The sequence below is a fragment of the Puntigrus tetrazona genome, chromosome 15 (genome assembly GCF_018831695.1).
Source record: "Puntigrus tetrazona isolate hp1 chromosome 15, ASM1883169v1, whole genome shotgun sequence".
Classification (NCBI taxonomy): Eukaryota; Metazoa; Chordata; class Actinopteri; order Cypriniformes; family Cyprinidae; genus Puntigrus; species Puntigrus tetrazona.
The window spans coordinates 18,862,162-18,879,068 of NC_056713.1; the positions used below are offsets into that span (position 1 = coordinate 18,862,162).

The 16,907-nt window shown below is 35.9% G+C and overlaps 1 protein-coding gene across 4 annotated transcripts in view; it reads right to left on the reverse strand.

The window, feature by feature from the left end:
• Nucleotides 1-16,907, reverse strand: part of dgkb (diacylglycerol kinase, beta) — a 41,559-nt gene that overhangs the window by 5,416 nt on the left and 19,236 nt on the right. For all 4 annotated transcript variants that reach the window (XM_043258948.1, XM_043258947.1, XM_043258949.1 and 1 more), the window contains 3 exons: nucleotides 16,654-16,718; nucleotides 4,818-4,908; nucleotides 4,299-4,494 (listed from right to left, as the gene is read on the reverse strand). In XM_043258948.1, the coding sequence (XP_043114883.1) occupies nucleotides 4,299-4,494; nucleotides 4,818-4,908; nucleotides 16,654-16,718 (352 nt within the window). The remainder of the gene's footprint in view (nucleotides 1-4,298; nucleotides 4,495-4,817; nucleotides 4,909-16,653; nucleotides 16,719-16,907) is intronic.

A 16,907-nucleotide genomic window follows, 5' to 3' on the forward strand; every position in this document is an offset into this window, starting at 1 on the left:
AATATTTAATATATCTCATTTTATTCTAATGCTTACATTTATTCTATTCTAAATATTGCATTCAATTGAGATCCCCTGTGGGTGCTAAACTGTTACTATAAAATGTGTTTTAGCATGGCTCCAGCAATATTGACCAATCAGAAGCAAGGATCAGGAAGTCCATTCACATATTCAAATTAAATGTCATTTATTTGAAAAGGCCATTACAGATATACCTAATGGCAATACAGAAATATATATTTATATATATTTTTTTAATGTAAAAACTGAACACAAAACAGAGTTGGTTACAGTTATCTGGCAACCGCAGTTAACGGGGTAACACAAATTCTTGAATTGTTGTACCAAGGCTGTGTTCAACTGTTGTCAAGGAGACAGGCTGCGAACGAGGCCTTGCTGGGATTCGAAAAAGTGTGAGAAGTAAGAACTGCATGCGTTGAGTGTGTGTGTGTGTACACAGTCCTTTGACCACAGTGGCTCTGCTCTCTAAAAGGGTCAGGCTTGCAAGACCGTTGAGGCTGAGAGATCACACGGAGGTCTGTCATCAGTGATGGACAGTGTCAGAGACTGAGGGCATTTCTAAACACACTCTCTACCTACATTTTCAACTGCTCTGGATGCAAGCTGTCATATAAATTAAACGCTAAGCACAAGAAAATACAACAACAACAAGGTTTAGCTTTCATTTTAGCTGATGGAAGCACATGCTGCCCAAGAGTTGCATCCAAACTTCTATACTTCTACAATATATAGCATGGGAATATTATGTGAAAATAGTAGGTGAAAAGCACCCAGATGACCTACTACTTCTGGCAAGATTCTAAGTGCATATATGATGGACACTTTACTATCCCATGAGGCCAAGGAAGAAGATTTCTGAATGGCAGTCAAGTAATGCTTTTTAGGTCACATGACAGTAACAACATGCCTGATATAGTATGTCTGAATTTCATTCATGCTATCCAGATTTATACTATACAGAACAGTTGCAAAGTAAGTTTAAATTCAAATGTAGTACAGTGTTATTAAAATAATAAAACAATGGGCAACATTTAAATAAATGAAATTCTAAAAAAATACATATTTAAATAGATTAAAACTTATATTTATCTAAAATAATATTATTACAAATAAATTCACATGGCTTTTCGAATAGCTGCTAGTGAAGAAAGGTCCTTTTGTACACATAATAGTTAATTACAAAATATATCAGGGGTGAACTGGCCCAACCTTGATTCCCTGGGTTCTACAAACTATACTAAAAAATAAGTGCAGATTCACATGACTAGAATCCACAAACATAATTTCAGAAATAATTAATGTTTACAAACAGGTTTTCCTGAAGGCTTCAATCAAAACTGCTTTAAAACAAATAGCCCCGCCCCAAGCTGAAACGATTAGTTAATGTCCACTGCTTAAACAAACATTTTTTTACTCTCTGTATGTAAAACTATAATAAGAAAAAAATATTTAAAATCATCTTCACTTTTGAACGCAAAGCTCTCTTTCCTTTGCACATGCACACATACACACACACACACACACACAGTGTATGCACCTGATAATGGTGTTTTCTTGTCACCTGTTTTTTTTTCTGTGTGATTGAACAGCCCGTGTTGCTCATGACGCACATGGAGCGACAGGCGTAGGCAGGGCTGAGGTGCGCCGGTGGGGGTTTGAGGGGCTTTCGCACAGTGTGTCAGGGGACATCAGTAGCCCCAGTGCAGCCCACGTCCATGCTGAATAATTCAGCCCGCCTCCATTCCCTTCCACCTGAGGAGGCCTGTCTCCTAGCGTCACCAGCGGGGCCACTCAACTGCTCCCGAAAGGTCAGACTCTACCCCATCTGAGAGCCGGGCCTCAGGGGCTAATGCACTCCCTGTTTACCATCCAGCTAATGCTCCCTCGACTAATCTGACAAGCACAGGCCTCTCACCTTCAGAGCTCCTTCAGATGAAGCCGTATCTACGAAGGCTTTCAAAACCATCGGCGAGGCGCCCAGGCTAAGTGCCTTCTGTGGTCCAAACTTGGACCTTCGCACCAATCAATTGATCTTTTTTCCAGAGTAAATGGAATAGAATGGAGCGTGAAGGGTTTTGTCCTCTTGCACTCTTTTTTTTGGAAGCCGATTTTATTCAGCAAGCGCTCAGTTTCTAGCGGGAGATGCAGCAGAGATGCAGGATATTAGAGCAAACATGCATGATACAAATGGGCGCATTTATCAGCTGCTGACTCATATTGACTGAAATTAAAGAGTGCAAGGGGCTGGATGAACCGTAAAAGACGGTCTCAGGCTAACGACACCTGAGATAATGGATTGGTACTTGGGGTTTAACTGAGGTGGACAGATTAAAGAGTTTAATGAATGAGATACTATCGAGTTATGGCGTGTAAATGTACCGATATTGATGTACTGTACAAAACATGAATAAGTATACTCATACTAGAGGTTATATTTTATTTTCACCCATATTGACTGGAAAGAAAGCAGCTGGGCCAGGCAAGTAAACTCTTTAAACAAGAAAGTCTAACTGACAATCTCTTTCAAATGGGTGATTTCTCATCAGGGAACCTGGAATACTGTGATTGTAAGACTCGAACAGGTTCTGACGTTTCACCCTTCATTCTGCTCTTTGTGATCCCAACCGGTCCCATGGTAACGGCCCGAAGAGATTCTGTAAAACTACAATCAATGCTCTCAAAGCAGCACAATACATGGATTTTCCCCAACGTGGTGACAACCGGCGTACACATTTCTAGATTAGTGAATTGCGTTCTGCCTTTATGATTCTCCGTGGAGGGAACATCTAAGTGTTTATCTCAACAACAACAAGTCTTTACTGTTTTTTGCACTTTGACAGGATTTGGGTTAATGTCATTTGGCAGGGAACTACTTGTTTGGTATCTCACTTGTATCAGCAGAGCAGCATTTGCTCTTCTTGCATTAAGATCATTTTTTATTAGGGTTCATCACAATAATCTTTAGACCAAATTGTTGCTTATCCAGGCCAAAATGTAACCATTTTGTTAATTTGTATTCTTTTTCCCTCCATAAGAACAATAAAGTCTATTAAGCAGATTGTAAAAACTACACACATTGTTAGAATTCATAGCAAAAATTCACCAAAATGTAAAATGGGCTATACATTGTTCATCTGACTGACATGTAATAAATATTGTATTTATTAAAAAGTGCTGCAAATTATTAAAACTTCAAAAGTTCTATCTATTCTCTCACATTACGACTTTACACAGTCACAATGTGACTTTATATATAATATATGGATCTTTAAATCTCCTTATATCTCACAAATTGGACTTTATGTGGGATATTATGACTTACAACGTGATTCTATATATTGCAATTTTGACTTCATATCTCACAATGGGACTTTATTATGTCATATTATGGATTTATACAGTATCTTACATCAAGGCGCTGCATCTCACATAACTTTGCCTAACTATATTTTTTCGTAGAGAGAGGCTTTATTAGTCAACAGTAGCACAGTGTTATGTTTGTGCTATTCTGATCTCACAAACGTAACTTAAAGCCAGTGACACTAGTTAAATATCTACTCAAAAAAACAAGCAATATCTTTCATAAATGTGATCTCATAATATTCTGGCAAATTCTGTGATTAGTTTTGTGTGCAATGAGCATCAAACAGTCAGTGAACAGACTAGTCTGAACTACAGAGCACCAAAGGATTACAACTTAGCTTGAGAATTGTGTAAATTTTGTGTTGTGAAAAACAGGAATTTGCATGACTGATTTATTGCGGTCATTTCAGTACCCTTGAGCACAGCTAGTGGCAGCAGCAGATGTATGCGACAGTAAGCCTGCTGCTTTAGGAAGTTATTGAAACCCCAATCAGCCTGTTTTACCGTGGTACTGTTGAGCCTGCTTTGATTGGACAGGTCTGTCCACCAACGCTAGCACAAGCCATTACAGAGCCACTGACAATCCCAAACACTGACATTAAAACTGCATCCCTTCAGCCCAAACAAAAGCCACTCGCCATGATTCAATGTGTCACTGGTGAAATATTCATCATGAAAGAAAAGTTCCTCTGAAGTTGCCTTTGATTAATCAGGTATGAAGACTTTGCAAACCAGTAATGTTAAGGTGACCCTTAAAGAAATGTTCCAAGTTCAATACAAGTTGACAGCATTGCTGGCATAATGTTGATTACCACAAAAAAAAGTTGGAAATATGCATGTAAATAAATGAAATAAAAAATAAATAAACACCTCTATCAATATATTTTTAATGTGAAAGAGTAAGTGTTGTATACCTTGGACAGCAAAAACGAGTTGTTTGGGGTCAACAATTGGAGTCTTCTTTTCCGGAGACTTCTTCCCTATTCGACGGTGACCCCTCCGTCTCTTGCTCTCTCCCCAAAGGTTGGAACCACCGTGCATGCTGGGAATATTCAGGATGGCAATGCCCTCCAATGAGATGTTGCTGAGGTTTAGGGTCACACCATCACACTATAAAACATGAGAAAGTTAAAACTACAAATACAATACAATAGGAGGACAAATTAATAACTCAATAAATCAATAATGAATAAATCTATCACTGTTGCATTAGCACTAGCAAACTAAAAATAATGTCCTTTCTGTTACATGGGCCTTTCTAAAAGTCGTCAGTATTTTGTTTGAACACTATAAAATCTTGAAAGACATTTTGTCAAAATGTACTTTTTTTGCATTAAAAATAATACATTACAGTTCTTTCCAGTGATTCAGCAGGGATTGTTTAAGTGTTAGAAAGGTGATAAGGCATGTGGTTTCTCACTTATTCTCATTACCTCCACCTCAAGATAATCATGCAGCTTCTTGCAAGTTGCTGAGAAGGTCTCTGAGGTTCCAAACTCAAAGTACCAAAGCTTATTCTTCGTCCTGAAACCAACAAGTTGTGTCAGTTTTTTATGGATAGATTATTATTATTTACAGATAATGCAAATATTGAGTAAGCAGAGAAGCATGGTTTTAAATATCTAAGCAATTAACTAGGATGCAGAATATAAGGATATCAAGTTATCAGTCTCTATATTTTATTGTGCATGCAACTATGATTCAGATACTGATTTATTTGATGAAATTCTTATAGCTTCTATAGATAAATATCAGTTGTCATTTCTCAAACAAAAAATTCTTACTTTTTTAATCACAGTTTTTATAGTGCAGGCTAAAATATAATGCAGTTCAGTACAATAATATTCTTTTAAAGGTAATATCATAAAATGATCTATGGATAATTAAATATACCTAGTTGTTTCAATCCAGTATGTTCAATACGAAATATTACAAATAATATTATATTAATATTAGCGCATGGTAACTGTATCAAAATCAAAATGTTTAATAGTAATGCATGACCTAAAGAAATCTACAAAGACTGTCTAGTCCTCATCTTGGCATGAAAATGATAGATTTCCAGGATGACTGAAAAACTGAAGCACATGGTGCAAACCCCTACCATTACAGAGCCCAGCTAGGGTTCAGAGAGGGTAATCTAGCTGCCCCTTCAATTAAGAGTAGGCTGTGGAGCCGGACCCCTGTCCCCCACCTCACACAAAGTCTCTCTGGGACCAGGATCATGATCAGTGACCTCACCAGAACAAACCACCATCTGCTTTCATTACCTGCAGACACACACTCACACACACCTGAACCTTCTACAGCAGGGACCAAACAGCAAGGTTTTGGAGATTTAGAGAATTACACAAATCTAAAGCAGAAAAAAGGGATCTGGTAAAAGGAAAACTCTTTGTTACCTGCATGAAAACAATATAAAAGTGAAAATGTGCTTAAAATGTATTACCCTCAGACCATCTAATATGTAGATGAGTTTTGTTGCTTCATTGGAGCATCGCATGCTCACCAACGGATAATCTACAGTGAATGGGTGCCGTCAGAACGAGAGTCCAAACAGCTGATAAAACCATTACAATTACCCACAAGTAATCAAGATAACTGCAGTAGATAAATTAATGTCTAAATTAAAAATTACCTTCAAAACTTTTTGTAGAATCATCTATCCATAATATTGCTTTCTCCAGTGGTAAAGTCATCTCGTCTGAATCATGAGAGAAATCAAATCAAATCAAGCACCGATTCGAAACAAAAAAGCAACCTGGTCTCATAAAAATATGTATCTCTGTGCACTTTTTGTATAACACCGTTTTTTACATACCTTACTGCACATTTTGCTGCAGGTTTCAAAGAGAAATGTTCACTGAGTAGCACTAAAACACTGTTCAATATGTGACCCCTGGCACACTTGTATTAGCTTTATTAGCACTATGTATTGTGGCGCAGAACTGAAATATCCATGGACTGTTGGTAAAAGTTAATGTTCTATAATGCTGGAAATAAGCCCTACAACAAATCCAAACCTAAACCTACCTGATTGTGTAATGCAAAACTGATATACAAATGCATTTATTGCTGCAACTGTGCCATATCAACTTCCTTTCATACATGTTTGAACTTTTTTGTCAAATTGTAGTTACACAGGATTCGAAATGAAGCTGGATGTGTGTAATGCTCGTTCAAAAGCATTCGTTTTCAAATCTCCCAGCATACCAATATTGTTTTGAAGTCATAAAGGTGTTAGACTTTTACTGCCTCTAGTGTTTTGGAAGCTGCAGCGATATGTACTTCGTTTGTATTCTCGTTCTGATGGCACCCAATCACTGTAGAGGATGTACTGGCGAGCAAGTGATGCACTATAATTATAAATGTCTTCAGATATGTACTAATGAAGAAACGAACACATCTACGTCTGATGTTGAGAATATTTGGAGTAAAGTTTCATTGTTTGGTAAAGGAGAAGATCGACAAGCAGTCATGATGTTTCTTAGCGCGGCAGTTTGTCAGCTTTTCAGCAATGCTATTAATGAAAGAAAAAGAAAAAGCATTTCGAAGCGCTATCTTTCTAACATCAATATGTGCCTCTGTAATTAAAGGGGAGGTGAGAGGTATTTTTCACCTAATTTCACACAGAATGGATTAAATTTATATTAATGGCAGCAGCACTTCTTAAATGCCCATAACTTGAATCCGACCAAAGTCCTGGCATCAGTCGCAAATCCAGAACAGATTATCAATCAGGAGTCCGCGCCGGGGGGAAAAACCTTTTAAAACACGCTGATGTGCAGAAACTGCGCAATAAAAAATGGCCCCCTCTTCACTGGATCCCAGCCCCAACAACCTAGATCTATTAGTATAAGCAGGACAACAATCGCTGAATTATTGATTTCCTCATTAGACTTTTTGTCAGGACCATTTAGTGACGTTAAAAATGAGCTTTCATTAGCCACTTGCAGGAGAACCTCGCCGCCTTTGATTTATAATGTGCAACATGGTCAATATACGGCAGAACGGATGAGGAAAACACGGCGCACACGCTGAGATCGGCCTCCGTATGTAACCACACACACCTCAAAGCACAGATTACACGGACACACACACTTCTTCATAGTGACTGAAAACTCTCCTCCCAGAGAGTACTTACAGTTATAGCACAGATTCAGTACATACAGAATGCCTGGATTAACATATGGACCTTTAGGAAGGGCTACTAATTAAAAGACAGCAAATTAAAAGCTGCGTTCAAACCCAGAGCAGAACGTTGAGTGATGTTTTTCTAAATGCGAAGGGTAAAAACCACAGGTAAATGTCTGTGCTGTGAAAACCTTTGACTGGATCTCTTACTAAAATTAGTTTTAATGTAATAAATTTGGTTCTAAATCAATATGCTGTATTTTTAAACAACTGGAGAAAAGTAAAAAAGTTTAAAAGTTAAACAATTTAGTCCATAAGACTATTCTATTTATATATATATATATATATATATATATATATATATATATATATATATATATATATATAAATAAAAAAAGAAATTAATCTGTATTAATTCCGTCTAACAATAAGGTTTTTATAAAAATTTTGTTACAAATTCCGTCTTCACATTAATGGAAAAACAACATGAAGACAGTATATTTTGAGTATTTGTGTAATTGATTTTTAAAAATCGTTTTTATTGCTGAAGGTGAAAAATTAGACAAGAAGCAGTTGTGAGTAGGGTGGCCCATATATGTTCCACATTGATATAAGAAAGTATATACAGTATATATATATATATATATATATATATATATATATATATATATATATATATATATATATATATATATATATATACACACACACACATTATATATATATATATATATATATATATATATATATATATATATATATAGTTAAATTTTACAAATTTCAGAGTTAACATAACTGCAGATCTCAGACAATGTATCTTTTTAGACCTCACCTCCGATTTCCAGTACTGCAGACATTTGAGCAAAAGATCAGGATAGATTGAACCACGATGGCTCCTTAGTCGATTCCCTCCACTTAACCTAACAAGAGTGCTAAAGCGACAAATCAAGCCGATCCCTTTGCTCATTAGGTAATTAGGAGCATCTCATCTCTTCAATCGGATTCCCATCTGTTCCGTTCCCTTTCACCGACGCACACAAGCAGGGCTGATAGACGGGGTCACAGCTGCACTAAAGATCTATGCACACACTAGGAGGGGTGGAATGAAATTTTGGATTATTCTTACATGGAAAAAGAATTAAAGTGTACTAAAAGTACAAAAAAAAGTATATAAAGTGTTTCCAAATCAAAATGGTGTATTATGTGTGTTCTCAGTGCTACCAAAACAAATACTAGAGGCAAGGTGTCACTGTGGCGTTGTCGACCCGAGGCGACTTTCTGCTGCGTCTGAGGAAGGCAAACATGGTCTCGTCATTGATTTTTTTCTTTGACACCTAATCTAACCTGCAGTGATGTACGACCTCATTCTCACACTAATTTCTTCTTTATCTGAGGTGATAAATATCACATTGATATAACTAGCTCTGTCAGTACTACTCCGATGCGCTGATTTGCAGAACATGACGCTACAAGAACAAGAGCAGGAAGACAGAGATGCGTGCTTGTTATGAAACCGTAACCTTAAGCATACCACAGTGATATTTTTGTTTTTCATAATATTTTGAATGTTGTTATTTTATGGTTTCAATGTTTTAGCAATTTAGTTGCGTGTTCTTGTCATTAGTTATATAGTATATTTTATATTATATATATATATATATATATATATATATATATATATATATATATATATATATATATATATACATATTTCAGGGTTAGTTTTACTTATCTTAGTAGATAAAGCTTAACCACATGAACTAGCTGAAACAAAAGTAAAAAAAAAAAAAAAATATATATATATATATATATATATATATATATATATATATATATATATATAAATATTTTTTAATTTTATTTATTTTTTTAATATATTTCATTTTATTTAAAGTGTAACATTTCATTTTACTGTATTTTTGATGAAATAAGTGCAGCAAATCAATTCTAAGTTTAATTAACATGCTTGTATGTCAGACATAATTTTTTTAATAAGTTTGTGTATATAAAAATAAATAAATAAATAATAATAAAAATATTGAATATATATATATATATATATACACACAATATCTGGAAAAGCATGATGATGTTCATTGTAATTATATATGTATATTCCTCATTTTGAAATATTTCTGATTAAAACTTTTAAATTGTATAAAAATTTTAAACATACTGTGTGACATGACAATGCCAGACGTTAAAATAGTGCTGTCAGGATTTACTTAAGATGTGCAGTAAAGAATATAGCTGCAGGTGTGGAAACTGTTATGCTTGTACCTGACCTTGCTGAATATGCATTTGTACAGTTTCCTTTCAGACACAAAATTGATGGGTGGAGAGTATTAAAATAAATCACGCAATGCGATTTACCAATGTATGCTCTCAACAAATTACTGGTTTTTGCGGGATTATTTAACACCCAAAAAAAGCATGTCTTAAAGCAGGCGGTAATTTGCGCTGCTCTTGGTAGATTGCGCTGGTCATTATGGAAATGAGATGTTGCATCTGTGTTCTTTAATGTGCACCTTGTCAGTAAATCACATGCTGAATTTTCCCGACCATCACAGCTTTCACAGGATTGTGCTCTAAAGCAGATTTACCCTTGTTTAGTAAATCTGGCCTTAAGTTTGAACAGTTTAGTGTGTGCATTTAAATAAAGAAGAAAAAAACTGTGTTCACTTAAACATGATAATTTACTTAAATGAGGTTAAACCTATATGCCTTTACACCACAATTCAAAAACTTGTGGCTAGTAAGATTTTATTTTATTTTTTTAAGAAATTTGTATTTTTATTCAGAAAGGATGCAATTAACTGTTGCTTTAATAACTTATAAATGCAATAATATTCAATTAATCAAAAAATCCTAAACAAAAACGTATCAGTTTCCGCAAAAATATTAAGCTGCACAACTGTTTTCAATATTGATAATAACAAGGAATTTCTATTGAGCAGCAAATCAGCATATTTCAGGAGACTGGAGTAATGATGCAGAAAATGTTGCTGTGATCACAGGAATAAATTCTGTTTTATATTAAAATAGTGAATACATATTCTTAATTGTCGTGATTAACTTTAATCTTAATTTCAAAATATATGTTTTTACTGTATTTTTAATGAAAAAGTAAAAATATTGTAAAATTTCATGCGACTTGAACACTAATGTAAGGCAATTTAAAGGGACGGTTCACCCAAAAATTCTAATTGTGTCATCATTTTCTCACTCTGATTTCTTTCCATGTCTCAGTGACCTTCTTTCCCGTCATTGCAGCTTTTATGGAATTACTCTCTCGCTAATTTGCTCTTGTTTAGTAATTCTAGCCGTAAGCAATACGGTTTACTGTGTGCATTTTGGAGTGAAATGCTTGACCGTCTAAAGCCAGGGCTGTTATGTGAAGCAGGCTCTCCTGACTCAGGGTGATGGTTAATGGCTGGAGAGTGTGAAGGAGGAGAGGTTCCCTGACAGCTGGCAGCCCTGCAGGAGTCAGTGGATCCACATGGGGCTGTGGCTACTGAAGAGGTTGCCGTGAAGGCGGAGGGGAACTCAGCAGGGGAAGCAGGCCTTTCTAGTACCGCTGGGTTTTATCTGACTCGCTGTACTGGTCAGAGACTCAGTGCACACAAAACTGAACTCGAGCCTAACTACAGCTCTGCGTAATCTGCGCTCGATACCCGACAGTCATCTGCGAGCATGTATACACTCAGTCTCTGGTACAATAAGGGCTTCCCTGTGGAATTCTGTTCCAGTGCGGATGGGGAATGTCTCACAGGCCCTGCAGATGGAGACCAGCATCTGCCAACTGAGCCTAAGAGATGCAACACAGGTAATCAGATGACAGCAAGTCCTGGCACGTCTTCAACATGAATGAACTGAGACTAAACCAGAGAGGATCTGGCCAAAGGCCATCGATCTGAAATCAGCAATGAGCCCACTAAGACACATTGTCAGAATTTCAATCTTTTATATAATGAATGGTTTTTATAAATGTTACTGTAAGACCTTAAAAAACGTAAAAATGATAATTTACTTAAGGCTAAACCTATATATCTAAATGAAGATATTTTGAATATTTGTTAAACATTTTTCAGTTTTCCAATAATTCTGTCGGTTATAAAACAACAAATGGAATTACTTTTTCAAAATATCTATTACAATTTTGTGTTTTTTCACCAAAGAAATTAATTCATAATTGGAACTACATTAGGTTTAGTAAATACTTACTTTATTTCAATTTTCAAATAAACTATTAGCTTAAGAATAGATGCTTCAGTTGGACCATTTCTGCATAAACTTTCAAGCCAAACAAAAAAGTCAATGCAGGGCAGAAACCATTAACTGTTGAGAAGGACAATATTCATCGTATACCTATGGGTTTTTTAATGACTGATTCTGAAATATCCCTAAAAGAATATATGCTATGCTGTGACTTTTTTCCATTGTGACATGATTGTGCAAGGTGTGAGATCTTCTAACATTCAGTATGTGAAGTGGCGAACATCAGGTGGAGTCGTCAGCTATTTCTGTATGAACGCAGTGTGTGAACATGAGGAGGTGGAGCGGGGAGGGGTTTGAAAGTCCAGCAGGGATGGGGACAGGGCCACAGGTGAGATCTCAATAAATTACACTCTGAAGTGGTCATTAATTATAGATGACATCCCAGTCAGACCAGCGATTTCATTTGAAATGAGGAGCAGTGTGCATAGCGGTGGTGCCCAGGGCTCTGCTGGGATGGTTTACGTATATGTGTGTGTGTGAAAGAAAGAGAGAGAGCAGTGGGTCAAACAGTCTTAGCTCTTGCAATAGCTTTTTGATGAGGACCCTCATTACACTAAACGGCCCTCTATAGTTCAGCCTCCCTCTGACTAGAGGAAAGGTTAAACAGAGAATAATTAAAGAAGAGCGCCTCAGGCTGAGCTTGTCACCCTTAAGGCGACACTTTGGTCAGCGGTAGGCTGTTTCAAAGACGGCTCAGTAGAGCTCAAGTATTCTACCTAGTCAATATCATATGAAATGAATGGCACATTAATGACACTTTCATTAATTTCACACTTGGTGAGGATGTGGAAATGCCGGCAAGGAAACAATTAACAACTGTAATACTTGAAATACAAAAAATATCTAGAAAAAATACTTTCAGTAAGATTGATTGATTGAACTCTTACGCTTGCTAAGTTGCATTTATTTGATTAAAAATACAGTAAAAACTGCAATACGTAAGAGGTATTACAAATATTAAAGTTTTAAATAAATTGTTTTCATTATACTTTTTTTTTTCCCTGAGAGATCAAAGTGGAATTTGTTTCAAGAAACTTTTCTTATTATCCATGCTGAAGACTTCTGTGGAAACAGTAATACTTATTTTTTCTGGATTCAAACAGGATTCCAGGATTTCAAAAAAAAAGTTAATATAGTGAATGAACTATAAAACTTTTATACATATTATTATTATCGTAAAATCTGAATAAGTTCACATGAGATCTGCATCAAACGCTTTAAGATGTGTTCAAATGCCAATCTTCTATTTATTTATTTCTGTTTTATTTATATGATAATTTATTATTTATATGATATTACTTCAAATTAGCCCATTTTTACTTTGATATTTTGGTGTAAAACACGGCTACAGTACATGTGGTTCAGTACTTTCGTAGGCCACAAACCACAAGGTCACAAATCTACAAAGATGCCACAAAACACTGAAGTTCACAAAACGAAGACAACTGAGACCATTTTTTTTTCTCCTTTTTCACATCATCTTGAAGACAGAGATTATCTTGGAAGCGCATGAACGATCAGTGACGAGAGAGAAAGTGTACTTTAACGAGTCCATGCGACGCTGCCACACTGATTGTCTGCTTTTAATCCTCGACCTCATTATCACCCTCTGGTCTTACTCCAGCAGTAAATTAATCTATCTGCAAAGTGTCAAATCTTCTCACCTTCCTCCTGGTAATCACCCGAGGTGCAAATAAAACCAGGGAGCCGGGTTCGCTCAAGACCCCGCGTCCGTTATCAACAAGATGATGCCGTGTTATAATTAAAAACCAATTGGCCATTGTTGGGTTGCTCATTAAGCCGATCAAATATTTGTGTCTTCACTAAGGTCAATGCAATGACATACAATAACAGGCGGTGAGAACTGGGAAAAAAAATGTTAGAGAAGGGAAAAGTTGCACAGAGAAAACAGCCAAAAAGTCATTAAAAATATGCTAATTTTTAAAGCCACACCATTTTAAGAAAGAAAGGACTGTATGAAGTAACAAACAAAGCCCAGTCAAGAAGTAAAACTGTCAACACTGATACCTTCCTTAAGGCTTAAAAGAATAGTTCACCCAAAAAATAAACAATTTGGAGAAAATCTACTCTCTATCAAACTATCCGAGATGAGTTTATTTCTTCATTGGAACAGATTTGGAGAAATTTTGTATTCTATCACTTGATTATAAATGGATCCTCTGCAGGGAATGGGTGCCGTCAGACTGAGTGTCTAAACAGCTGATGGAAACATCACAATAACACACAATGAAAATTAAGATGTGTGTTAAGACTCAATATCTAAACAGGTGCCAAGATATCTTTCATACTTCTTGAGTTACAAGCGTGCAAAGAAAAGAACCATTTTTGAATGATCATTATTGGCGCAAAGTGAAGCAAAAATTGTTAAAGTGAACAGAGTTTACTAACAGGAATACCAATCCTGTGTAAAAATAACACTGTGATGCTGCCATCTTTTTAAAGTCATTTTTACTCTCCCGTAATTTGGTTCTGAATCATTTAGACCACTTTCTACAAAACAGTGGACTACTCATCTATGACATTTCATATTTTGTCTTTCATCACTATACATCTCTGTCTTTCTTCAGAAAAAGTATTAGCAAAATCTGAGCCGGGACCTCTGGTTGAGGTGACAAGGAACGACCCTATAGGAAGCATTATTATGGACTATTATTAGAATTAGAAAAGCATGAATGGAAGCAATGGCTTGATTTTTTTTATTTTTATCAAAACAAAGAGTTTTCACTTCACAAGATGGACTAGAGTCATGTGGATCCCTTGTAGATTATCGTGTGTTTTTATCAGCTGTTTGTACTTTCATTCTGATGGCACCCATTCACTACAGAGGATCTGTTGGTAAGCAAGTGAAATTTTTTCTGAATCTGCTCTGATTTAATATCATTAATTGCGCCCAAATCTGTACTCAAATGATTTCAGTTTCTTAATTCATGATGGCAGTGCAATTCATTAACACGTTAACACACTATTTATCTGATAGAATTCAGAAAACCATGCCAAATGCACTATATACAACTGGAAAAGGTCCTATTTCACAGAACAACCCCTGGGTTAAGATATGTCAGTGTCAATAAAAAACCCTCCAGTACCATTAACTGTAGAGAGATACGCATTGCCTTCTCTTCGCTAATATGATGATATATTAAAACAGCGATGTATTTGTAAAAGATAAAAGGTTCAAGAAAAATCCAACAGAAAAATCTGCAATACCTTCCTACATCATACATTATTGAGGGAGAAAAGATACTATGTAATAGAAAGATCTAAACCCATTCTCTCATGTGAATTATTTATCAAACTCAAATAACAGATGGTATAATTTTCTTAAAATATCTTAATCATTATTCAAAAGACACAGTGGTATAAAACGGTTCCTGTACACATGCTTTTGTGTGACCAGAATACGGTTTGATTCTTTATACGTCCCACACGGATCTGAATCAACATAAACACAGTCCTATAAACAGAGGCATTTGTGTCTGCTGACTCCTGACCAACCCTTAATTCCTGAAATTAAAATGTTATCAGCTCACCAGGTTTGAAATATAGAACCGCACGTAGAAAGTATAATTATCATTTGATTATTAAAAGACTCTCCTGAAGGTCTTGTGTCATCACGGTGATGGAAAAATGATGTCAAACTACCCAAGCAAATTCAATTACCCAACCAATTACTCGGCTGCGTTCGTACTGACTTATTGGGACATTAAATATTAATGGGAGCATAGATATCAAATTTGCTCATCATTAGAAGGTGCACACATTGTGGGCTAATCACAGATGTTCCACATCACTCAGATCCTTTTAGCAAAGAATAAAACACTCCAGCACAAAGGAGCACCTACATCTGTTGCTCAACTATTCATAAAGCTCCTAAAAGAACAGGATTTTTATGAAGTAAATTAATTTTTGGGTCACACTGTTACTCCAATAGCAATATACAACAGAGTAAAGGTGGAGTGTATCATTTCTGTGACACTGGCCTTGACTAAATGCAAATGCAAAGTAATGATTGTTTCCAAACAGATTTTCTGGCCACCTATTGGTCAGACAAATTGAAAGTCCCACCCCAAACTCACGTCATTGGTTAAGCCATGTGTTGTTGTGTCAGGTCAGTCTTTTAAAAGCATCATAGTGTTTAGATTTCAGGGAAACCTTTATTTTATTGCACTACAAAATTTAACAAAATTGTGGCCACAAACAATTTATTTCAGCTACATTTAAATAAACAAATTTAGTTGAAAGTTAACTTAGCTAAAATAAATTAATTGCATACCTTAAAAACTATTTATCTAAAATTCTAAAATCTAAATATCTAAAATTCAATTATCCATTTTTCTAGTGTGCAATGATTATATTACACTTACTTGTCGGGTGGAGAGTTGGTTGTATTATGCAATCAGATTTTAAAAAATTAAGAATTTTTTGTATGAGATTATATTAAATACTTTGAATCAGGCTACATTTATTTTTCTATTGATTACATGAGTATATATTATTTACAAAATATCAACAAACTGTTCATAAAATTCTATAATCTATCAATCTATCAATCGATCCATCCATCCATCCATCTGTTATTCAGCTACAGATCAAGCTTTAGGAATCCTTAACAATGCAATCCCACGTCTTCGTCTAATTTTAGAGAATAAAGGCATGGCAGACGTCTCAAAGACACACCTGAGGGGGAAGGAGAGTTATCGGGGCATTAACTCACTGTAAACCCAGCAGACACACTGGCGAGCTTACAGATTGAGATGACAGCCAAAACAGTGGGAGTTAAGATGCAGTGTTGGTGAAGTGTTTGGTGTTAACACAGAGATAGAGAGCGAGCGGTACCTGCTGTTAAACCTTTCTGGATGTTTCTCTCTCATAATGTGGAATCGATGAGCGATGGATGCATCCTGCGAAAAGGAGAAAAAAGCAAATCAGATCAGGATTTTATGCACACCGATACGCCATCGTCGCGAGCTTCTGACAATGGTTCGTTAGGAGCCTTTGACGTATTAAAACTCGCGCATCGGATTCTCTCATCATCCTCTGTGCATCTGGGTCTCAAAACCTTGAATTTGTCAAAACAGCTGTGTGAAGAT